The sequence below is a fragment of the Lichenostomus cassidix genome, chromosome Z, assembly GCF_008360975.1.
Source record: "Lichenostomus cassidix isolate B80296 chromosome Z, HeHo_3.0, whole genome shotgun sequence".
NCBI lineage: Eukaryota > Metazoa > Chordata > Aves > Passeriformes > Meliphagidae > Lichenostomus > Lichenostomus cassidix.
This window is the reverse complement of record NC_139511.1, coordinates 29,050,783-29,076,038: the sequence shown is the minus strand read 5'-3', so window position 1 is coordinate 29,076,038 and position 25,256 is coordinate 29,050,783. Positions and strand designations below refer to the sequence as shown.

Below are 25,256 nucleotides of genomic sequence, written 5' to 3'. Positions count from 1 at the left end.
ACTGAGCACTGAAACACACTGCCTGGAGAGATTGTGGAGTCACATTCTCTGGAGATATTCAAAACCCCCATGGACAGAATCCTGTGCCACTTGCTGTAGGTGAACCTGCTTTAGCAGAGGGTTTGGAATAGATGATCTCTGGAGGTCCCTTTCAACCTAAACCATTCCATGATTCTGTGATCTTTACAGGTCAAAATAGTTTAGAAATTTTTACTTCAAAGCCTAGTATTAGGGGGGGGAAATCTTGTCATTAGAAACAAGAAAAATAGGTTTTTACTAAAAGTCTATTAAACAGAATTAGTTTTAATTTTTCTCTCATATATTTCTGGGACTTAGGTATTTCCACAGGTGGACGGGTAAACCCTCGAGAAGGAATTGTGCTTCACTCTACAAAACTCATTCAGGAGTGGAGCTCTGTGGATCTCAGAACTCCAATATCTGATGCTTTGCACCTGCCAGTCTGGGTGGACAATGATGGAAACTGTGCTGCTCTAGCAGAGAGGAAATTTGGTCATGGAAAAGGAATAGAAAATTTTGTAACACTGATTACTGGTACAGGTGGGTGTGTTGTGGCTCAATGAAACCCAAAGTCCAGCACCATCACTTACAGACTCAACTGTTCTTACAGGCATAAACATTACCACTATGCCTGGAAAACCAGAAATTCTTTTGCCACACTGTTTGGTTTAGGGTGCTTTTTGATTTATTCAGGCAAATCACTTCCATATTTAAACTTCTTGATGAAAGAAGTTCTGCTGGTACAGCTGTGCAGGCAAATGACGAAAATCTGAGCAACTTCAACTGGTATAATTTTGCATTTTTTCAGCTTTATAGCTTAATTCTCTTTCAGCTCCAGAAATACAAGTCAGATCATAATATGTATCTAGAAGATAAGGAACTGAATATGAGAAAGTGTAAATCTCACATGTAAATGTGGGGTAGCTTTTCTCATTTGTTAAGTATATAGTCCTTTAGATGGTGGCAGTAATAACTAGCTGATGAATCTATACCCAGCTTGGGAAGGGGTAGCAGAGGCCTGCACATTTAGGTGTCCTGGCCCTTTAATACACTAGTTTAACTGTCTAAATACAGCATTAGAATTCTCCTCTAAAGTGCCACATTTTAAGGCCACTTGGAAGGATAGATTTTGCATAAAGAGCATGACTCACAAGCTTAAAGGATCTGTCATAGTTCAGTACCATCCATAGGCTTTTTAAAAAAATACAAGCTTTATATACCATTTGGATGCATATATGAATAGGAAGGAGCTATGAGCTTGCATATTAAGTGTGTCAAATAGGGCTCTTTAACAACTTGTAATTCTTGCTTTCTAGTGGAGATCATCACTGATGCAAATTATTTTATCTTGTCTGTATTAGAATAAGCAAGTATTTGTGTACTGCACAACTGGGGCCTTTAAAAATTGTTGGGGAGCAGGGGGTGTTGGCCTTTCTTTTTAAACTATAGAAGTCTTAATATCCTTGCAGGAATTGGAGGTGGAATCGTTCATCAGCATGAATTGATCCATGGCAGTTCTTTCTGTGCTGCTGAGCTTGGGCACATTGTTGTATCCTTAGATGGACCAGAGTGCCTGTGTGGCAGCCAAGGATGTATAGAAGCATATGCCTCAGGAATTGCATTACAGAGAGAAGCTAAGAAACTGCATGATGGTATCTATTTACTTTGTTTTTGAACACATAGTTAATAAATTGCAGTATAGGAAGAAACTTTCAAAGATGGTATTAAGAAAAAATAGATCTGCCTTCTTTTTCTAAGAGGAGACAAGAATAGGTGTACAGGCAGCCTGCACAGTACAGATCTTTCTCAGTGTCAAGGAGCATTTGGAACCACTGCTCTCAGAATTACGAGAAGAACACAGTAGAGCTTAGTCTCTTCTTTTTAACTTGATGTAAAGTCATCTGGCAGGCATTCTGTGATGTTTGGTTTCACAGCGATTGTCCTTCAGTAAAAGCTTCTCAGTCTTAAATTTAAGTTTGAGAGTATTTATATTTTATTTATTTTTGGGTCTGATGAGACTAGTGAATTACCACAATCTAACTGTTTGAGTTTGATTCCCTGCTTGTGCAGGCAGTTTCCTGAATAATATGGATATGGTTACTTTGGCTAAACTCAGGGTTGTACAGATTGTTCAGGATTCAGTATACAAGTAAAAGAGATGTAAAGATTTTAATTGCCTATTTTTTCACCCTCTGACTTGCCACATTACCATGTTTTGCTCTTGGTTTTCTCTCCTTTTCAGATGATCTGCTTTTAGTAGAAGGAATGTCAATGAAGGAGGAGGAGATTGTTAGCGCTGCACATCTTATTCAAGCAGCTAAACTTGGGAATACAAAAGCAGAGAGCATCCTCAGAACAGGTGAGAACATAGCCCAGAGGGGAGAACACTTCCATGATTATATTTTTGGGTACGCAGAAATGGTAGGGCACTGTAACACTACAAATACTCTCTACACGTTGAGGACCTCTCAATACAGAAATTACTAATGGTAATGAAATTTTAAATATAAATGCTGGAGAAAATGTCAGCAGAAGTGGTTAAAAGTACCTATTCCAATTAAAAAAATAAGATTAATAGGTTCTGCAAAGATCAATTAATAAAAAAGAAAGTCTCAACATTCTCATATTGGAAAATGTGGAGACATTTCATTGTAGGCAAGTGAATGGCTAGTCTGAGGTAGCAAAGGCAATTTCTGTATTACTTTGTACAGGATATTTTACTGTTTTAGTAGCTTTAAACCGCTCCTCTCATACATAGCAGATAACACTAAGATGGTAGAGTGATATTTTCCCTTTGCTTAACTTTGCTTACAAGCGTGGTTAATGCATTGTTTTGTCTTTCACATCCATAATGTTGAATAGTGCATTATGATGAAAAAGAAATTGCCTTTTTTTTTTTCTTTTACTTTTGAAAGGTAAGTTAATAGCCGTTAATGATAACGTAATAGCATTACCTAATAACATAAACTCAAAACTGTGCTCTGTGGAACAAAACACTTTACTGACTTTCCAGTGTTACTTGCTGCTAACAGAACTGTTTCAACTACTGATGCCAGAAATGCTTTGAGTATTCTACTCACTTTCTTTTTACTTCATCTTTTCAGCTGGGACTGCATTAGGCCTTGGCGTTGTGAACATTCTACACACCGTGAACCCCTCTCTTGTGATCCTTTCTGGAGTTCTAGCTAACCACTATGTTAATGCTGTCAAAGATGTGATAAATCGACAGGCTCTGTCCTCTGTCAAAAGTGTGGATGTGGTGGTCTCAAATCTAGCAGATCCTGCTCTCCTTGGAGCTGCTAGCCTGGTCCTGGATTATACTACACGTAGAATATACTAGAAGTATTACTGAAGAATTAGAGAATGGGACTATTCAAATTCCCAATGGGTGGAGGGAATACTTCGTTGCAAATTTTTCTTTGATGAGAGCAGCTAATGAATCAGAGCAGTGTTCAGGTAGTTAGTGGCTACTTCAGCATTTCCTAATTGAGGCATTATCTTTTTGTATTTTTCCTAAATCTCAGCTGACTTCATAGAAAGTAATGTGCAATTCTGGTTTTTTAAGCACCTCTGTTGGTAAGCCTATACATTACTTTTGAGTGTAGCTGAATTATTTGTGAGCATCTCTTGATGTATGGGGATTATGTGGATCATGTGTAAAATTATAGCTAACACTTGGGGATCTATATCTCATTTCCCACCTGTGTGAAATGAGAAGTTTACCAGCTTTTCAGTTTCCAGGCTTCCACCTACAAAGTAAATACGATGTAATCACCAGTAGCAGGTAGCAATTTCAGTGGGTGGAAGCAAGCGCCTCTACAATAAAAAAAAGGCTACACTTAGAAATTGTGTTTCATGAAGGACTTGGTAGAGAGAACTAAGTTTATTTATTACATCATCTCTAAAGGGCAGAGTCCCATTTTAGAAGCTTTGCATATGAAGGAAAAAACTAGTCTAGTGACCTTATAGCCTGCAGAGAAGTCCAAACAAGCTGTAAGTATAGCAGTGAGCATCTCTGTCTTCAGGCTATGGCCAATAGTAAATAGTTTGAATTTTATTTATGGGGGATTTCTCAAGGCACTTAATCTACTACTTTGTGTGTCAAATTAGCAGAGAGGTGAGGGGGGACTGCTTATTCTTTGGTAGCCAGTTAGCTGAAATTCAGCCACATCCAATCATAAAGAATCCAGCTTTCAGGAAAACTCTTCCACTGCATAGTGACACAGTGCACCCCTCAGCCATTTGGGTGGCTGCAGCTACACTGTCCTTGTCCTGCTTTCACCATCAGCTTTCACGATGGAAAGTCAAATCTGACATTTATCCTCACCTTCAAGGCATTCAGAGGGCTAGGAGAAAAGTATGTCAAATACCAGTGAAGACTTTCCTAAGTAAACCATGGTTTGTATTTCTTCAACGAGTCCTTGATATATAGTGCTGTCTTTATCCAGCTGTTTTTATAGCATACTTTCAAGATGCTGGAGAAATTAAAAAACCAACCCATCTATGAGCTAATCCAAAAAGGCAGCTCTGGAGGAGCAGTCACAAGTCTCTCCTGTCTTGAATTTAATGACCTATTTTGACATCTAACTCGACCACTGATATTCTCCGAAGTCCAGTAATATGTTAGTACAGGGGAATAAAAGGGCTATTTCCACACTTGAACTTTTGCAATCAAAATGAAACAATCTTCTGCAACCACTGCCTTTTGCTATACAATGAACTTGAACTGAATAGCTCTTAGTACACTCGCTGATTCTGGGCTGTAATCTATACGGTTTGTCTTTACTTCACCCTCTCTTCCACAAGGAATGCTTATTGAAAACTCACCCTCAGAGCAGATTTCAGAAGCACCACCATCTCCTTCCTGATGTCTCCAAAAACAATCATGCAGTCTCTATATCATGGTTTCTCAGACTTGGCAAATACTGCTTCTTAACTGAATGCCAAGTTGTACTGGGCTTTATGTAACCAAGGATTTTTAGTTCCTTTTTCTACATGTCTTGGTTTACGTGATGATTCCCATTACCTTCAGTACCAGAGCATTAGCTCTACGAGCAGCTCAAGGAGAAACTGGCATTTCTCTAAAGTGATAGTAACTCACATCAGGAATATTGAGGTTCTAACAGTGAGGACACCTGTCATTTGATCTTTCCATCCTCTAGCATCACAGGGAATGCCTGGCTGGAATTCCTGGCTAACAGTGGGACCAGGCTTGTGCTTTCCAAACCCTCTGACGCTCTGTGTTTTTGGTATCTCAGACTCAAAATGTTTTTCCTAGCAGCTGAAGGGAGGGTGCAGGACGGAAAAAAACGTGACAGACTAAAATACATTTGAAATGTTTTACACCTTTAACATCTAGTCTGTTAAGAAAATGGTTCTTCAAATGCTTTTGAAAATGCTTTTTTCTGTCAACTGGCCAAGAACCTTCTGCATATGTGCAAGTGGTTTATAAAATCAGAAAGAATAAAAAATCACATTTAATAGCATAATAGTGATTTTGTTTGTCTCTCCTTCCTTCCCTTTACATAAACCTCCTTTGAATTTCAGGTACTTTAATGCAGACCAGAGATTTTATGGACATTAGTTCCCAATTGCATCCAGTCCCAGAAGAAGCAAACATCAGATGTTCACAGAATGTCTGCATTACTGTGCTTACTTGATGCTGGCCCTATGTCCTTTAGAGTAGCCCATACCACGAAGATCATGGACTCAAGTGAGGGCAAACCAACCTTTATATCCAGTACTGGGAAAAACATGCCGCAGCAAAACTGCTTTCCCCAGCTGTTACCAGTATTTCAGAACCTAAAGCAGCAGGGCATTTTTACCCGCATCAGCAGCACCTGCTCATGTTGCATGTTGGTTGGTTTTGCAGTGTCCGTGGTAAGTGCATGTGGTATGCTAACTGTGGAAGCTTTAGCAGGAATGCCACGGTCCAGCCCTCCAAGCAGAATTGCATATGACATCAACAGCTTGGGCAGGACAGGTCCCCTCATGAACTTGGATGTTTATAAGCAGCATTACATAAGCAAGTGGCAGCAGTACAGTGCCAAAAGGTTGGAAAGTGAACTAAAACCGGAGTTTTTAGTTCTGTAACTTAAAATTCATGTAACCAATATAAGACCTCTACAAGTTACTATACCACGTTGCTCCTCGCAGCTGATGGAAAAAGACTTTGTCCACAACAGTTCTGCGTTACCACAGAAACCCAAAGATCCAGGACTTGGGATCACGAGAAGATCAGTAGAGTTTTGATAGCTATCTTTTTATAGATCATAGCTAATCCATACAGAATCAAGGTTTAGAATTTCTTTCTGGTCTCCTGATCAGCATGTTTAGTTATTCAGTATTTTGAATCTGATCTGCCATCCAGATGCTTGAAGTAACAAATTCATTAGTTTCTGGTGGTCTTGAAGTACTGTCCTTCCTCTGTTTAATTAAAAGAAAATTGTCAAAAATTTGCACATACTACCAGTGGGGGCAATGGCAATTTGTATTACAAAAACACAAAATAGAGAATAAGGTGCAGACAGAATATGTAGTTAGATTGAGTGAAATCTCATGACTGTGTCCCTTTCAAATGTGATAGAGTTCACAGGCATTACTAAGTATAAAATACCTGGACTGTAGACCCGTTGGACCATTCCAGATAACTATGTTTGGATTAGATCTAGTGCCACAGCACAAGGTTCTGCAGAGGAAAAAGCTTGCCCACATGACAGGTACTATGGGAGGAATCCTCTTGGCAAAGACTATTACAGGCACCCATGTTGTCCATTCTGAAGTACAAGCCAGTAATCTGTATGCTTCCCTCTTCACCAGTTGCTCAGGAGAAAAACATCAGCAAGAAACAGATAAGCCACACCATGTTGGTTTATGGCTGCTTAAAACTTACCCATGTTCCACAGGCTAAGAGGATGAATGCACAGCACTGTTGTTTTCAGGCTCCTTGCTTTCCAGTGAACCCATGACCTCTCCATCCTCCTTCTTCTTTACAAATGCTCATTGTAATTTCAGAGTGCCTGGCTGCCACCTGATCAGAAGCTAAACAAAGCAAGTTCTATACCAGGATGTATTCAGTAAGAGTCGGCAGCTTCTCTCTCAATACTGCATGAGATCTTGGTGTGCATGCAGCTGGCATTACATTTGAAGGTTAGGAAGCGCCCAGGTTTTTTTCCAAATTCTACTGACTAATGCTATGGAGATAAGCAGCAACAATGGGAAGCTAAAGCCAGTAAACAGGATTGAGCATGCACAGCTAGGCCAGAGGTAGCATAGAATTGTCACATGAAGTCACAAAACAAAATGACAGGTGCTGACCTCTGAAGAAAACAATTCAATGTTTAGAAACAGACAAGGGCATTGATTTGCCCAAATAAACCTGAGTATTCTTTTGCTGTGTCACAAGGTCTAAGTATCAAAAACAATTGTCAGACCCAGAAAATGTTCTGACTCCAGGAGTGCTGGGAGTCAGTTCTAAGCTCCACAGTACAAGAGAGACATAAGCACACCAGAGAGAGTTCAACAAAGGGCCACAAAGTTTACAAAGCAACTACAGCATTTTTCCTGTGAGGAAAGGCTGAGAGAGCTGGGACTGTTCAACCTGGACATGAGAAGGCTCAGGGGAATCTTATCAATGTATATAAATACCTGAAGTGAGAATGCAAAGAAGACGGAGCCAGGCTCTTCTCAGTAGTGCCATGACAGGACCAGAGACACTGGGCACAGACTGAAACACAGTAGTAGGCTCCATCTGAACATCAGGAAACACTTCTTTACTGTACAGGTATCCAAGCACTAGCAAAGATTGCCCACAGAGATGATGGGATTTCACTTTTTGGAGATCTTCAGAAGCTGTCTGGACATGATCATGGGCAACAGACCCAGGTGGTTCTGCTTGAGCAGAGGGTTAAACCAGATGACCTCTAGAGGTCTCTTCCAACCACAGCCAGTCTATGATTCTGTGACAGCACTGATGAAGGAGACAGTGAGCTACCATACTTGAATGTAAAATTAAGGCAGAAGAGGTGATCTGCAAAATCTCAGCACTAGAGTTAGCAGGGATAATCAAAACCCACAGAGCTGCATTTTAATTGTTCCAGCAAGATGAAATATGTGAAAAAACTGAAAACACATTTTTAGACCCTGCAAACCCAGCATATAAAATACTGCTTTAACTTCTCTAACATTGCTTTGGCCTTGATTTTGAGTGTTGGTCTATTCTCTTGGACTGCAGCTCTAAACCGCACCCACAGCCAGATAAAACATTCTGTAAGATAGGAAAGCATGGGTAGTGATCAACAAATGCCATAATTCAGTGTGCAGGAACCCCTCTAACCTGTTGATCTTTGAAACTCTCCTAAATTCATATTAACACTGTGAAGATTGTATATTTAGCACTCTGGACTTTTCTTTATTGAATTACCAGCTCATTGTGAAAGCCTTTGTTTTTAGAGCTTTTGAGTGAACAGAGAAAAGGAAATTTTCAGTCAAAGTGAATGCGTAATTAGTCAAGGCTAGCAATGAGTGTCAGTCAGAATTGTACAGACTTGCTCTGTGCTTCAGTCCTATTTGACTCAGCTGCCATACCCCTGTGCAGTTCAGAAGATTCCTTCTTGCATTAATCTTCCATGGAATCAAGCTTCCAGACCTGGAGTCTGCTATCATTCTCATAACCCCCATCAGTAGTGTGTGAACACACTTGCAAAAATGAGAGTAGCTCCAGTCACTACAAACAACAGTAAGTTGTCTTAACTACTGCAGCCCCAACTGGAAACATTTATTCACTATCTTACCCACCAAAGGGACACAGCTGCTAGGAAGACAGCTGCCGTGCAGCAGCATCCTGAGCCTAAGTACGTTTTAGTCTGCATGTGCAACCCTTTTCTAAACTGCCTGGACTAACCTTCCAGCTCGTACATAAGAAGTATTAAAGCAATTATGCTACACACTAATTAAGATATTGTGTCTTTCAAAAAAATGGTGAAATAATGCATGAGTTTGAATGGATTAGTTTTAGAAGATAGACAGCTAAGGTAAGGTTTAACAGAGCAAGGCTAGAATACATCTCCTGTGAATGGTGGGTCAGCCAAGGAAGCAGAACAGAGATTTTCTAGACCAGATTGTTTCAGATTCAACCACCTTGGAAAACAGAGCTCCAATCTGCAGATGAGCAGCAGAAAGAGCAAGTCTTCCCTTCTCTTGCTCTCCAGCTCTCCAGTGGAAGGAAGTGTCTGCAAAGATCAGTAAGGACAAGGACACAGTTCAAAAACATCCAAACAGCCTCTACGCAACAGATCTTTGCACATGAAGACAGAATTGAATACCTAGCAGAACAGAATAAGCAACAGAGTAGCAAACAACTACTCAGTGCCCTCTACCGTGTTTTGAGCCTGAGATGGGCAGCCAGAGAGACAGCAGACACCTTTACAGAACTGCTTACCTGCAGAAGGCAGTGTCCTCAGTCCCACAGAAGCAAGATAAGCCCCTTAACAAGCCTGCTGTTTCAGTTTTCTAGAGCTTCTGTCTAGTGTGATAAACTGGACAGGGGAGCAGTTTTTAAACTAAAGCTCTCAAGAGTTTTAAAAAAGCTTATAGAAACAAGCAGGAGTTGCAGAGACCAGAAGCGCTGCTGGCTAGACAATCACCAGCAAGGCGAAATCACTAGCAATAAAGACAAATGTTTACTCACACTTAATTGAAACACCCTCTGTCAAAAGGAAGCAGGAGACCTTCTTAATTCATCCAAAGTCAACACATTTTGCTGTTTAACAGATCTTTAATATCAGTAATGTGGGAAGTGACACCCCAGTGCACAACAGCACAGAGACTACAGTTTTGGAGGTTCTCCCATTTCAGACACAGAAAGGAAACATCAGGAAGAACATGCAATCAAACAATGATCAGCTCTAGATACATCATGATGTGGTCCAAAAAAACACATTGAAACAATTAATCAAATTACTGCAAACATAGCTTCTCTGAGTAAGGTTAAATATTGCATCTGTAGTGTCTCCATTGAGCTTTGCTTCAGCGAACCAGCGGAGCCTGCTTGAGTGAGATGAGGACTGAACGCATGCGGGACACATCTTTTGCCTGCTTACTAGACTTGGGATTAAAGTCACAGAGCTGAGCCACACGTTCCCACTCAGTGCCTGGAAACACTTCTTCTGCATCATTCACAAAGGCTTCTTCAGCTGCCCTAAAAGCAATGCAATGCACCTTGTGTTAATGCCCAGCATATAAGGCACTCCTTCCCACTTACAGGATGCAGTTTCTTTCAGCATGTTTCATAAGAAATGTGACCTGACAGCTGGTTGTGGACATTATGGCCACTTAAGCTCCCATTGCCCCAGTCCTGGAGATGAAAGTAGATTGCAGTAGTATGCTATGCACAAGCAGTGCAGAGGATTGCAGAGGATTGTGTAAAATGTTGGAATACAGGTGTTTGGTTTTAAGAATAGTTATTGAGTCTTTGCCTAAGGAGTCGCCACACAAGCTTCCAGGAAGTAAGCTACTTCTATGTAGGCATTTTATTTATGGAGAAATGCCCAGGTGTTAACTAGTTAAGCCTCTGTCACTTGATGGCTTATGCTGGACATTTGCCAACTGGAAATTTACAACTGCCTGCAAGCATGTCTTAAACAGATTCCATTTGAGGATGTAAATCAGCCCCAAGGCCTACAGGCCATCATAAAACTATCTGCTGATGATTCCCAACACTGTAGTGAAGCAGCATGAATCAGAAGGAATTTAAGTCACAAATCCCATGCATGTGAGTGCTATAGACTACAGCATATCTTGGCAGAGGAGATGACTTGTTTGAGGTCACCTCACAGAATAAACATATTTCCCCTGCTCTCACCCTAAGGAGACTCTAAGGAGGTTTTGTACTGGTGAGTGCCAGTGGATTCCCAGCTGTATTATTTTGGCTTTTCTGTGCTGCCAAGAGCATTGCTTCAATGCAGGGATAACACTCCAGCATCTAGTTTACATGAACTGTGGGGCCCTGGTAGCTGCCTGAGTGCAAAAGCAGTAAGCACCAAGAAATCAAACCAAATCCATCTACTCCAACAAGCAATACAGAGAAAGCAGTGAAAATGACTCTCCCATGAGGGTTCAGCACTATTCACAGGGATGATAAGGTTACAGACACCACTGAAGACAAGGAGCACTACAACACTGCTACTTTATGTGACATGACACTTTTAAGGGGCAGTGAAGATTTTTTTACTTAACTGTTCTAGGCTGTAGCAAGGATGATTTATGTTTGTGCTTAAAGGTGAAGAGAAGAAAAGAAACGAGAGAAAGTTTAAGTCAGATATAGAAAATGAGAATGAATTTAATGCAGATGATTAGCTGGCTGAACATGCACTAGTAGCTTAGCCTACATTCAGGAAACAGGCAGCCAGTTTTGCAGCACTTACACTGCACATTTGCATCGGACATATGAAAATAAGGGTTTTATTGAAAAAATCTAACAAAACCAACTCCAGGAGACTTCAGAAAAGTTAAACACCACCTGTAAATCCATCATTTCACAAGTCTTGGTTTACATCCACCTACAGTTAGCTGTGAATTTCACACCAAACCTTCAATATTAATGCACTCAAAGCCACAACACGGCTCACCAGTACACCTTCTAAAGGTGTCACCTTAGAATCTGTGACATGTCCATCTTTCAATTCAAGTCTACAAATTAAGGGAAGAAATTAAAATACGTGAACAAGCCAATGAACATTGCAATCCTTCTATCCCTCAGAAACTAGCATACTCACTGGGGTTGAAAGTCATGGCTCTGTTTTCACTGACCTATTGGGCTGGCAAAACATCTACACTGCTTCTAAATGTTTTCCCAGCATCTTATGCTGATTTCCCAACACCACCTTCTTGTATTTTTCATCTGTTCTCTAACAGCCTCTATATGCACGCACCTTTTCCACCCTGATTAATGTCAGGCAATTCCTTTCTACCTTCCTTTTGTGAACTTTTATGTGCAAGCACTGCTTGATTTTTCTGATATGTAGGCAAAGCAGCACAGATCAAGTGCTCACTGCCTATTATGGAGTTAAACACTGCTTCTCTGTGGAAGGACTAAATACAGCACCCATGTGAAACTGCAGGCACTAACCCACACCCCCAGCAAAGCATCTTGCTAAGCAATGTTCACTGGCCTGGAAAGAACTGTAAACCCTTAGGTCTAAAGATTACTGAAGTCATTACCAAAATTTCAGTGGTGTGTACACTACATGACTTAATCTGAAAGTGCTAGGATTTGTGCAGTGTATACAAGAGAACTGCACTTAATACTGCAGACCAGAGTCGGTCCAAAAAGTTAATATTCAGAAGCCACCTTCAGACATTCAGCATTACTTCTGATCCTCCTTATTATTGCATTGGCTTGCAAACAGAATTAGTAGTTAAGCAACATACACATAACCAATCACGTCAGCGAAGGGTTGTTTGTAGAAAGCTTCATCTGCCACCCTAGGTAGCAAGTAGTCCAACAGGCAGGCAAGCAGGCAGGAGAAAAGAGATAAGGATGAGAAGTTCGGAACACAGCTGGAGGCAGTTTTAACAAACACGTTAACCTTGCATCACCTGGACTTACTGTAACAGGAAAGCATTAGTCAGAAGGGCAACACAGAAATTCTGCTACCTTCTAGAAGTTTGTACCAGCTAGTTGAGGGCTAGAGCCCCAATGTTAGCATTAGACTACTCCCAGAGGACAGATACTACCATCAGGCAAGAGATCTCACCAGGGTGATGAGAATACCAAACACTTCTACGCAACAGTTGTTTAGTGAGCCCTGCTCCAGACTCCATGTCCTGCACTCAAACACTAGCCATAATAAAGCTATGAGGGTGTCATGAGCTCTGGCCAGCAACCAGAACAGTACCAACCCTGTTTCCCTTTCTTGCCCCAACCAAAAGACAGTGAATTCCTCAGTAAATGGAAGTGGCAAATCCGTAACTCTGTAGGCAGTGTACGCCTCTTTTCTTCCTTTAATAAGAAGAGCAGGCTACCTAGGACTTCAGTTAGTAATGACAAACCAGATGGCTCTTTTGACAAGAATAGCGGTGTTTCAAGAAAAACAAACAAATAAAACAACAACAGCAAAATTAGCAAAAGAGCAGTTCATCTTGAAGCCTGTGAGTTCCTACAACATAAAACAGTCTTGATGATTACCTGGACAGCATGAAGTAGAGACGTAAGAGGCATTAAGTCAGTTCTATCACATTTACTTTCATGTAGCTTTGAAGTCAAAATTCCACAGGGAACCTCTAAGAAAGTGTAAGAGCCTACTATTCCACCAACCAAGTCATCAGCTTCTGCCACAGGACCCATAATCAGACAATTCAAACCACCACAGACACAGTCAGCACTTAGTTTTTCACTAGTAGAATTGAGTCATGTTATTTCTGAACTGCTTCCAAAAAGAACAGCAAAAGGTTTTCAGGTATCTAATGAAATAACCTGTAGCAAAGATTAACTATAATGCCACTTCCATATGCACTAGAGAAAGTCAGTAAGGATGCTAGTCTCAAGGCAGGTAATTGCAGTCACTGAAGGCCTGTGCAGCTGGGAGTATGCCAACAAGGTGGGGTAGAGTAGAAAATTTTCTGGACAAGTTCAGACTTCATATCTTAAGGAATATTCAGTAATTCTCAATCATCATCTTAATGCTTCCTCTTGCTATTCTTGGACATTTAGATTATTTACAAAAACTTAAAAAGACAGGTAGTAGGAGCATTTACTTCAACGATCTGAAGGACTATTGCCTTAGGACATATGAGAAGTATTCTAACCTCCCTCCCCAGTTATTTTAATACCCAGTACCATAACTCCTCTGATGTCTGGAGAAACTTTACCTGTTACTGGCTTTTGTTTTCTCAAGCTTTTCATCTTGCCTTGCATACCACTCTTCCAACTCCTTTATTGCTTTCTCTTTCCATTCTGCTTCCTGCTTTCGTGAGTTTGCATCTGAAGATTTAAGAATTGATTTGTCACTCGTGTTTGCACCCAGGTGTATCTTGCAAACATTTCAATTGATGGCTCAGGGTGCCCTATAGTGCAGACTGTTGCTTCACCAACTCAGATGAGGGTTAGGAGATTTCCTCATTTAGGCTATGACAACTCTAAATACTACAGACATTCAAAGGATTAGCTAAACAGAATTCCTGTCCTGTGTAACTGGGACAGTCCGCTTCAGTTTAGGATAGGCATTTTGCACAGTAGTTCAGAATCAGTCAGTCTGTTGTTCTGCAAACTGCTCAAACCATAAACAGTCACCTCGCTATGCCAGTGCTGGAACAAACCTTAGTAAAGCCTCTCTGCTTAGGCAAACTGAAGGAATGTGGCATTCTGCATACTTTTGCACACAGCCTACAGTTCAGGACAACCTAATCTACTGTAAGTAGCCCAAAAGAGGAGCAAAAGGGTCAGCTCTATCCAGAATCACATTTTACATAAGGTTCTGCCCTAACAATTTCAAGCAAAGGCTCCTCTACCATGTAAGTCTCTAAGAAACTACAAACCCCAGTTTGTAGCCTCTTAGATGCTGTCCATGGGTAGGTACCACTGCATCTGATAGCTGTATTTAGTTTAGTTAATAATCTGTTACTTTCTTAATTCAGTTATTAGATCTAGATCCACAAGACAACAGATGGCCTCAGGAATTACAAAATGAGTAATCTTTATCCTTTGAAAAAAGTACTAATGCCTGCAGTATTTATTTATTTATTATCTTTTAAATTTACAAAAGCTGTTCATTTTCTGTCAGCTTATCTGTAAGTAAAGGTTCAGAGAACCACTTGCAGAGTCCTACACCAGTATTAAGTGTACTTCAGTATCAAGAGTACTAGAAGACTCATCCAGACTCGCTCCTCAGACTCAGGAAGCATGTTAAAGACTCTGAAAAGACAGTCCCATGGTTCAGAATTCTACTGCTTAATCACAGAACAGCTTGAGTTGGAAGAGGCCTTAAAGCCATTACCCTTTGTAAACTACACACTCTATGAGTCCCTCTCCAGCTCTTCTGTAGGTCCCCTTTAGGTACTGTGAGTCTGCTCTAAGGTCTCAGCAGAGCCTTCTCTTCTCCAGGGAGAACAACCCCAACTCTCTCAGCCTGAAAGAAGCTGACACTAAGTTAATCAACAAATACAGTGCTTACCAAGTTGCTCCAGGCGTTCCTTTTGCTCCTCTCTCCACTTACGAATACTTTCTGGTTCTGACTGCAGTCGATCTGCTTGGGAGATGGCAGCATAGCAGTCTGTAGGACCATTACTCTCCTTTGAGGAAAGGAATAGTAAAGTCATTTGTGCATAACAAGTGAATATTTCAGATAACTGCCTGACAGCTACATAAAACTAGAGTGTTTGAACTGAGCCAATAACACAATCATCTGATGTTATAACACACTTCCACCATGAACAAGAAAAACATCTTGCCACGCATTACAGCAGGACTAAAGGAAATTAATGTAGGACTGCCTCCAGAAATCAGGGATCAAACAAAAACTCAAGACAACTGGAAAGACAAGTACCACAAATGCTTAGCCAGAGCACAAAGCCTGAAGAACACAGAAGACAATGCCTAGCACCTCACTAACACAGCTGTAGGCCGAGATATTCTCCGAGTTCATCTCACCTTAAATATTTGCTGTGAAAGTAATTTTCTTTATGGTTTTGTGCACAGGAGTTTAAAACGTTCTTTGCAACTTACTTGTTTACTTCAGAAGACATCTGCATTACACATTACAAAATTTGGATTGCTGTATGCAGCTTATAAGGCTTTTCAACATTTAAGCATCAAAACAGTGAGAGTACTAGCACTGTTTTCCCAATGTAACAGCTCAAGGGCTTGAAATGAATAGGGCTAACATTAATACACCAGATTCACAAAGCTAATGAATATTGTGCTATTTGCTACAGAAGATACTCCAAGTTTAACGATTTCTATTGCTTCATACTACCCCTAACAGAGCTAAGAAATATCACTCCTGAGAGTACCAGACGGATTGCAGCTAGCAACAGATTTGGCTGTGCCTTGCCCTTCTTTGGATCTGCTGTAGCCCTCAATGAAGGAATAATGCAGACAAAAGGAACTAGGCTAGTGCAACACCATTAAGCTTCACATTTCATCCAAAGCAAAATAAACTGGCCAGCTACAGGGCCAACCAGTTACAGATAGCTAAAACAAAAGTTATGTGTAGCCCATTCAGTCTCTCCTTTCTCATTAAGAGGAAGCTCTATCAACCAAAGCAACTGGTTTCTTAGAATTCCAAACACAGAATCAAGGGATCTAAAGGGCAATCTACCTTCTGTTGTACAAGGAAGCACAAAAGGCCTGTAAAATACAAGTATTCCCATCAACCTCACAGCAATGCTGAGGATATAAGAATGTTAGCAGCAGTGAAAGCTGTGTCTCCACAAAGCTCAGCATTCACTTAAAACTCTAAGGAGAAGCTCATGTTGCTTCCTTCCCAAGCACTCATTTAATCAAGGCTAACCAGGCAACTGTAACACCAGGCAATGACAATCCCTTGGACAAACTGGTGTGAAATTTAGTTAAAACACAGTGGTTGCCTTAGCATGCCTCATTCCCCCCTGACAATAATAAAGCAGGTATCTCCTCTTTTTGTCATTACCATGGTTGTCTAACATGCTTTCATATTGTGATTGAGCTTTTTAGCCATCACCCTAATTTAATTCAACTTTATGTCACCATTAATATAATATAATATAGATAATATATTATATTATATAATATTTTCCGTTCCTTGTAAGAGCAATCTTGACAAGACAACCAGGATGCATGAATTCTCTTTAAAGAGCAAGCAAATCTGAAAACTCTGCTTTAAACTAAATAATCAGAACACACTTTCAGCTTAGCAGCCAGTGGCAAGTCAATGTTAAGTCACATCATAGAGCATGTCAGTCTGCTCTACAGTACTTATGCACTGTTAAGCCACATTCCAAAATGAACTGCTGCTTTAAGTTGCCTCTAAGTACAGAAGAGGGGCATAATTAAGAGCATTGATAACTATGAGATGAGCTACCAGACCAGAAGCTCCTTCTCAGATATGAGACAAAATTAAGACAAAAAATAGAAAGTATTGGTCTATATTAAGGTAAAGTTCTGAGTAGAACAGCACATTCTAAGTACAGAATACTTCTATCTTACCTGATAGACATCCCCGTTAACCACTCCATCAACAGCATCTGTAAAGAGGTGACTTGTTTAGTCATTTGAGAAAAGATAGAACAGCCAGATTTATTGATTTCTGTAACTTGTATGGAAAGCCTTACTAGAGTATGTAATGTGGGAGTCGTGAAAATGAGTGTTACTTGATACCCTGCAGGGACACTTCCTTCTCCCTGCATTTTTCTGGACAGGCATGAAAAACCAAGTGAACTGTCATTCTGCAGAACCAGAAATACAAGGTCATTTCTTCATCATGAGATCCTACTTTTAAGAATACAAACAGCCGAGGTGATACTGCTGAGAAGCTGCTACAGATTGCCTTCTACAGCTACACCCACTTTGTCCTCCCTCTCTTAGAAGCTGACTACTATACAACTGCTCTGAAGAAGGAGATGACTGCCACTTTTTTAGTGTCTGCCTGGCAGATTAACAATCCTGCAGTCAACACTTAGTAATTCTTATCCTAGTTTGGTTACCTCCTAATCAGCTCAAAAGATATAGCTAAGATTCCCAGCAAAGTCACCTTTCTGCTACCATCTGTGATTACTTACTTGATAGCTTCCTACTTCAGTTGCAGCATTATCTTTGAAGTGACAGTGGCCAAAGAGCCTCAGGAACAGGATCAGCTACAAATCTTTGCCAAAGAACCCAAAAATTTCATCTTCTTAAAACACAGCTCTAGGGAACACATGCCAGTTGTGAGGAAAACTTTTAAGTTTTTGAAACTATTAAAATCTCTGGACTATGGAAAATTTTAAGAACTGCTAAATCTCAGTAGGTTATCTCTCTGGAGCAGTGCCTTGTAACATCTGTCAGCGTGATATACCAAGTAGTCATGTTACTACCTTTCTCTCACTCTTAATGCCACCACGGATAAATTTATCACACAGAATTATTTCCATCATGTCTCTCCTTAGTGAGAGAAGCGACTGTACCAAACAGCAAGCAGAGAAATCAAGTTATTTTGCACCACCTTCTTACAAAAAGATAGCTGATGGACCTAAAACTAAGAGCATTTTGCTGCTGTATCCTTTGTTTCTTTGTGGCTAGGTATGCACCAGTTTCGTATTACTAGTGAATGGCACACAGGAAGTTCTTCATACTCCTTTATCAGGGAGCTAGGCAAGTGTTTTAAGTCTTTATCCCTGTGCCCTGAAGAGCAATCATTAACTATTAATGCAGGGGTGCAAACTCATTAGTTCAAGAATGGCAGTGAAGTTGGACAATACTAGTCCCTAAGAACATAGTTACTAACTTTAGTAGGGAAGACTCAAGTTAATAAAAAATAGCTTCTCAGTTACGAAAACCTGTTATTTTATTACTAGATTCCTGCAACTGAGAGACGGCTGCTACTTTGATTGCTACTCCTCTGCGAGGTACAGGAGGCCTTTAAGAAGATTAAAGGTAGAGCCAGAGGGCTCATAAATCCTGAGGATGCTTCCAAGCACAGTTGTGATAGTTCAAGTTTTCTTGTCACACCAAAAACATTCATTATGGTCTTCACTATTCAGGGTGGTAGTCTGCTCAGGTAAAAGGAACAACATCACTGTTTAAGGCTGTGGCTGAGATGAAACAGAGAGGTTCGTGTAAGGGCCATTTTTCTTTGCACAGAAACAAACACTAACAGACACTGAACTAAGTGTTTCCAGAGGGCAATCAGGTCAGACGCATTAGCAGTATTAGATCAAACTTCCCATCTGTTCTGAGCTCCTTAGAACTTGAGATTAAGCTGCAGTCAGCATGCTGACAGAGCATATCACAAGCAGAAGAGGAAATGGAACTACACCAGCATGCTGTCATATGCCAATACAAGTGTGCTAACTGGAACAAGACCAATAGTCAAAGATTCCTTCATTTCTGATCTCTAAGCTCAGTGCTTATATAATTAAGTATGAAGTCTAGCAAAACTAACTGTTTGCCAGTCTTCACACCAGTAATCAATGCTAGTTGTGTATCAGACTTTTTGTTCACAGAAACATGACATCTCATAACCAGAAAAAGCCTAAATACTGGTACTGCCATCATAACATTTTCACCAGCCATGAACAATGAAGATCTCTGTTCTGGCTTCAGAGTCCCTCCTATTCTATCACAGTATTGCATTTCCTGAAGTTAACATCCACATATTTAGAGCTATCTCAGTTCGTAATGATCCATACTCCTTGTTGTTTGCTTTTGAATTTAAGATAAGCTCTTACTTCTAAGAGCACTGTTGCAATGAACATGCCCAAACATCTACAGTTCTGCAAAACAAGCTGACAATATGGTAATAATGAACTTTCATACAGCAACACAGATAATTTTTAGAGTCTGGAAGAGCTTGGAGAGGATAAATCATATCAGCTGCCTAGCATTTGCAGGAGATATAACACCCCAGCTTGCCAGAAACAGAAAGCTAGCATCAGTGTCCTCCACATTTACTATAGCTTACAAAAGAAAAGGCTGGGTAGTTTGAAGATTAATATAAAAACCATTTTGTCACTTCCTAGTCCTGGAAGTCAATATATGGCCTCATAGATTTATCACAATGATGATCAGCTACTCTGAAGGCTACTACTTGCATTAATACCACTCAGTACCACTCAAAGTAAAAGGAAGTCTGCTTAGCCTTGTTCACCAGCCTCTCTAAAGTCTTATTCTCAATACAAAAGAGGACTGTTATCAGAAAAGTCAGAGGCAGGGTTCTGTAGTACACTGAAACACTCTTCTTACACTCTTTTAAAATAAAAGTATTTTTTATGAGTTACCTTCAGCATCTCTTTGAAACAGTAAGTACTCTATTTCTTCACTGCTATTTTCAGTGAGCTAGCAGCTCTAGTTAAAGAAACAGAAGAACAAAGTTTAATATATTCTGACATAAGGTTAAGTAACTTCACCACTCAAGGCCTAGTTCCCCATCCTTTTTCTTCTAGGCACAGTCATGCTTCACTTTTACCTACCTCTCACCCATAAGAGGATAAGAAAGAAGACTCTTATACAAAACTTTTCTTTACATAGTTATGCAAGAACCTGGGGAAGAAATAATTTTTCTATCCATAATTCATTCTCATGTCTGTGTGCAAAATAAAGGCAAACAACTCAGGAAGAGTGCTTCTAGCCTGTGTTTTAGCTCTAACCTGTCATATCCAAACCTGTTATTTCCCTCATTTTCGATATAATCAATAGGCTAGAACTAAACCACACCTGCAATAATGCTGTGCCATGACAGCTTCTGTAATTTTCCAATGTAACTGCTTCTGTAATTTCCACCTTCTGTAAATTTCCAATAGTATTCTCTTGAAAACAAATAGATTTTTCTGTCCTGACTTCATAATAACGCAGCATCACTAACAAGCTAAAGAGATATCATCCTTTTTTTATACCTTTCTCAGTGCTGCCTTATGGGGGTCTGAAGCCTTAGATGCTGATTGCATAGCAAAACCCAGATCAATGGCTGTTCAAATGATTAAGGAAAAAATCAATAGTCACAGACAAGAACTCTTTCTGTTTGTGGTACTAACTACAGAGACAGGAGGAATCAATTCTTTCCTAAATAATTTTCAAGCAAATTGATATTCAATTCCTGAAAGGCTATTAAATGAAATCTCTAGACAAATCACCAGACACAATTAATTTTCTTAATTGCTAGAGGCTCATGAACATCTTTGGAAGACAGAGAAACATCATTCAGTCAAGTTCATATAAAACAGAGCTTGAAAATATGAAGGCGGTATTTGAGACCAGTCAGCCTACATTAAAATTGTGTGTATCTGCATGATTGTTAACATATATAACTGCTTGTCTTTGAACGAAATTCCCCACAAGGAGCTACTCGATAAACTACCATGAGGAGTATGTATTGACATACAGTATCTAGAAGCCACCCATTTCCATTTGAACTCTGTCTCCTGTACAGGGACATAGCGAGTGAACTGATACAACCTCAAGACATACTCTTGTTAGAATGTGACTGCAAATACATGTACACATTGATTCATCACTGAAAAAGAAACCTCATAAGACATCACGTTACTAATAACAAGGCAACAGCATTGTATTACTTGATTTATACAGTACTCTGCTTTCTGAAGAAGGGATTATGCCTCATCTTCCAAGGGAAGTAAGATTAGGTTTTTGCATGCCCAGGCAGCTCAAATGGCATAGCTATTTACATAACGAATGGCCTACTGGATCAGGCTAGAATTCCAACCCTGACCATGGCAACATCAAATGATGCTTAGTGAGACGTGAGCTTGGCAACATTCTGCCATTCCCACCATACTCACCCAGTATCCACCATTACAACAACTAACAGAATCACCTATATTGATATTAACATTCATGAAGATCACTTCTGTCTATGTATTTGTCTAATCATTTATCAAGAGACTGAAATTTAAAAACTGTTGGTTGATGAGACACTATGATTCTTAAAAGCGTATTTAAAGATGCTGATGACTGCTTGTCAATACAGCTGAAGTTAAGATCTTCAAAATTCAGTTGAGAGCTGCCCAAGTTATTACTTTTGGCCCAGTATTTAGAAAGTAGTTATCCAACAGACCTGTAAATAACGAGTTAAAAAAAGATTATGGTTAAAAAAAGTAAATCCACAAATCCCTGGTCACCATGCTTAAGGATTTACCTAAGAACTTGCATTGTTTCAAGAAGAAAGTTGCATTCACCTATTCAATTACAGAACAGCTTAATCAGCTAATTTGTCAGAGACTACAATTGTCTGATATTTATTAAGGTACTGATCAGATGATAAGAAATGTCTAACACAAAAGGCAACAAAAGTCATTAAATCATTTGTCACCATACCTGAACCAGAACATTTTGTATGTCTGCAGTCTATGTTTTCTGTGCTTTTTAACATGAGGGAGAGAGTGCAGGCTCTGACAGTCAACAGAGATCAATGTTCTGTTAAAAAACACGACCACCAAAAGTCCACAAGCATCATCTCCCATACCTATTTAACAGGCAGAGCAAAAATGCAGTCCCAGGGAACAGAAGAAGGCAAGATGACAAAAGCTCATGCCTAGACTTCCCAGATCCTTAGAGCATATTATCATATTTATTATTTTATGAAGCTCTTTCTAGAGAAAGCTCTCCAATAACACTTCTGCATTTCACAAGTCAACTTACACAACCTGAGAAAAAAACTCTTGAAAGACAGTTTAAGAACTACTTTTAGATACCCAACCAACCCAGAAGCATTTAACAATTTGACTTTTTGACAAGCAAACACTCTGCAATAGTCACGACTGCATGCATGTAGAGAACGTAATCCTTTAGTTGTCCTACTACCTTGTGAGAAAGGCCAATGATAGAATGTTTTTCAACAAAATTAGCTTTCAAACAGCCACTTTAGTTTTCCAGAGTCTGTTAGGAACTTAAAGCCCATGTAAGGCATAACGTTTGCCTAAGGCTTCTGAAAGTAAGAAGGGAAGTGTCCACTGTGAATGTTTCTACACTATACATAGAATACGGAAGTCAAAATATGTATGGTATCAAAACAGGATGGTGTTCTGATAACAGTTATCCTCAAGTTCTTGTGCTGCAGCAAGTTAGTCCCCAGTAAACACCCTTCTTTTCAGGACTGTGTAATCCATATGTTTTGGACCTTATGAGTGAGCTGACACTAAGGGTAGTGCTAACACTAAATAAGCACCATAAGGTCTCCACTACCCAGTCTGTCTAGCTGAGCTTTATTCCCAGAGATACGACACACCTGCCCCCTCGTACGTAAGATACACCAGTAATTTCTGATATCAGGGTGAAAAATGAAGACTTAATCCTAAAGATGACCCAACAGTGAACTGGGGAGCAAAGTTTTTCAACTTAGTCTGAAGAAGAGTGGCATCCTACTGCACTGACAAAGGGATGTCACATGAGAGCAAATATGCTCCTGGGGCCCTGGTGACACGTAGAAGCAAAGTCTTCCCAGAGTGTTGCAACATCAACTCCTTCCACTCAGACTTCAGTTAAAACCTTTTACAATGAGAAGTGTTTATTCTGAGCTCCTTTAGCTACCTGGAAACGCACTAACCTGCAGTTCCCAACCTGCAGATCCCATCCTCCTCCAAACGCGGGTTCTGCAGTGTCGGGTTTGCTACCTTCAGTACAAAGGTTGCCAAGGAACAAAGGCTAAAGGTTTAGTGAAATTAAACATTAGCTTAATTGCTCTCATGCGTTAAGACTAAGATCACTCCCGCTGAAGACAGAAACTCAAGTGGCGGATTTATCCTGCTTTGAGAAGCCCTTCCTTCAGGCAGGCGCCTGGATTAGACGAGATCAGCACGGCTCGCATTAGGATGTGGGCACGCCTTGGGCACCTTCAGGGTACACAGATTACAGTGGGGAGGTAGCTCACCCTGTGGCACGGCGCTCCAGCACGGCCCCGACCCACGCCCGGGACAGCCCCGGGCAGCGAGCCCCGCTCGGGGCAGAGCCGCGGCGAGGGTCCCGCCGGCACCGCCCCCGCCCGCCGCGGCGCCCCGAGGGACACGGGCAGCCGGCACCCCTCGCTGCCCAGTGCCACCCGCCGCCCCCGCAAGGCGTACCCGCGCCGAGGCCCTCGGGACCCTGCAGCGCCTCGGGCACCTCGCCGTTCTCCAGGATGCCGTAGCCCTCGTCGTTCTCGATGCCCGCGATCTCGTTCTCCTGCTGCGCCAGGAACGCGGCGGCGGGATCCTCCTCGCCGCCGTCGGGCGCCCCGTTCCCGGCAGGTGGCTGCTGCGGCTGCTGGGCACCGAAGAGCTCCATGTCGGCCATAGGGGAAGGCGGGCGGGCGGCTGGCTGCGGCTCCGCACCGCGCCTACGCCGGGCAGCACCGCGGAAGGGGCGGGGCGCCCGGTCTGCGCCAATGAGCGGCGAGCACCGCCTGCTCTGACCAATCAGCGAGCGGCGGCGGCGAGGCCGGCGGAACGCGAGCCAATCATCGCGCAGAGCGCGGCCGCGGGCAGGGCGGGGCGGAGTGCGGCCGCGGAGCCCGGAGGAGCGGGGCGGCAGCGGCGGGATGCGCTCCCTGGGGCTGCGGCGGCAGCGGGACTGCCTCTGCCAGCCTGCCCGAGCACAGCCGCTCCGCTGCACGGCACACAGCTCCGTCGGCAACTTGGAGACAGTTTCCAACCCGCAGACTACGTCAATAAAAACATCGGTTGTGTCAAACATCTTTCTCTCGTTATTTTGGGTGTCTGCTGTCTGACGCTGGGAAGCGTAACTCACAGAATCACAGAAGGGGTCAGCTTGGAAGGGACCACAGTGGGTCACCTGATCCAGACTCCCTGCTCCAGCAGGGTCATCCCAGAACACATGGCACAGGATTGTGTCTAGATGGTTCTTGAATATCTCCAGTCAGGGAGAGTCCACAAGCTCTCTGGGCAAACTGTTGCAGTGCTCAGTCACCCACACAGTAAAGTTCTCCGTCATATTCAGGTGTAACATACTGTGCATCTGTTTTTGCCAGTTGTCTCATGTCCTAGTGGTTGGCACCACCAAGAAGAGCCTCGTTCCGTCCTCTTGCCCCACCCCTTAGATATTTATACACGTTAATGGGTTCAAACCAGTGTAAATTCAGGACCCATGTGTTCCATTGACTGTGTAGACAAAAGTGTTCACTGGAAGGGCAGTGATTTCTGATCCAGGTTTTTGGGGTTTTTTTTGACAGTTACTTTGATCAGTTTCTGTATCTGCCTTATCACACCGATAGAATCATACAGTCATAGAACATTAAGGGGTTGGAATTAGTCCCAATCCGTGATGTCACAGGCAGGGATACCTTCCACTAGACAAGCTTGCTCCAGGCCTTACCCTACCTGACCAGGAACATTGCCATTGCTGGGATATCTACAGCCTCCCTGGGCAACCTGTTCCATTGTCTCCCCACCATCAGAGTTATGAATGTCTTCCTAATATCTAACCTAAATTTCCCCTCTTTTAGCTTGTACCCATTACTCCTTATCCTATATCACCACAGTTTCTGACACTGACTCCCTCTCCCCTTTCCCTGTAGATCCCCTTTAGATACTGGAAGGTTTCTGTGAGGTCTCCACAC

General features: G+C 41.5%; 2 protein-coding genes across 10 annotated transcripts in view; one reads left to right on the top strand and one right to left on the bottom strand.

Annotated features, from left to right (window-relative positions):
- Window positions 1–5,507, top strand: part of GNE (glucosamine (UDP-N-acetyl)-2-epimerase/N-acetylmannosamine kinase) — a 38,742-nt gene extending 33,235 nt beyond the window's left edge. For all 5 annotated transcript variants that reach the window (XM_085043713.1, XM_085043715.1, XM_085043712.1 and 2 more), the window contains 4 exons: window positions 337–558; window positions 1,488–1,670; window positions 2,261–2,377; window positions 3,123–5,507. In XM_085043713.1, coding sequence (XP_084899839.1) covers window positions 337–558; window positions 1,488–1,670; window positions 2,261–2,377; window positions 3,123–3,358 — 758 coding nt within the window. In that variant the 3' untranslated portion in view covers window positions 3,359–5,507. The remainder of the gene's footprint in view (window positions 1–336; window positions 559–1,487; window positions 1,671–2,260; window positions 2,378–3,122) is intronic.
- A 4,266-nt stretch (window positions 5,508–9,773) lies between these two features.
- Window positions 9,774–24,043, bottom strand: CLTA (clathrin light chain A). Of its 5 annotated transcripts, XM_085043724.1 has the most exons (8): window positions 23,764–24,043; window positions 17,201–17,238; window positions 15,189–15,306; window positions 13,888–13,999; window positions 12,448–12,501; window positions 11,646–11,706; window positions 11,254–11,289; window positions 10,075–10,216 (listed from the first exon to the last, which is right to left on the bottom strand). In XM_085043724.1, exons 1-8 carry the CDS (start codon window positions 23,972–23,974, stop codon window positions 10,208–10,210), a joined length of 639 nt encoding a protein of 212 aa, XP_084899850.1. In that variant the 5' UTR covers window positions 23,975–24,043; the 3' UTR covers window positions 10,075–10,207. The 5 variants fall into 5 exon arrangements, with proteins under 5 accessions (XP_084899845.1, XP_084899846.1, XP_084899847.1 ...); XM_085043719.1 differs by lacking the exon at window positions 11,646–11,706 and having other exon boundaries at window positions 9,774–10,216; window positions 23,764–24,042; XM_085043720.1 differs by lacking the exons at window positions 11,254–11,289; window positions 11,646–11,706 and having other exon boundaries at window positions 9,774–10,216; window positions 23,764–24,042.
- Window positions 24,044–25,256: the final 1,213 nt, after the last annotated feature.

Bases quoted from the DNA above. Each gene is read 5' to 3' on its own strand.
- CLTA (XM_085043719.1), bottom strand. From the start codon at position 23,974: ATGGCCGACATGGAGCTCTTCGGTGCCCAGCAGCCGCAGCAGCCACCT. The intron at 17,239-23,763 runs GTACGCCTTGCG...ACCTCTTTACAG, and splicing joins TCCCGAGGGCCTCGGCGCGG to ATGCTGTTGATGGAGTGGTT. The intron at 14,000-15,188 runs GTAAGCACTGTA...TTAAATCTTCAG, and splicing joins GGAACGCCTGGAGCAACTTG to ATGCAAACTCACGAAAGCAG.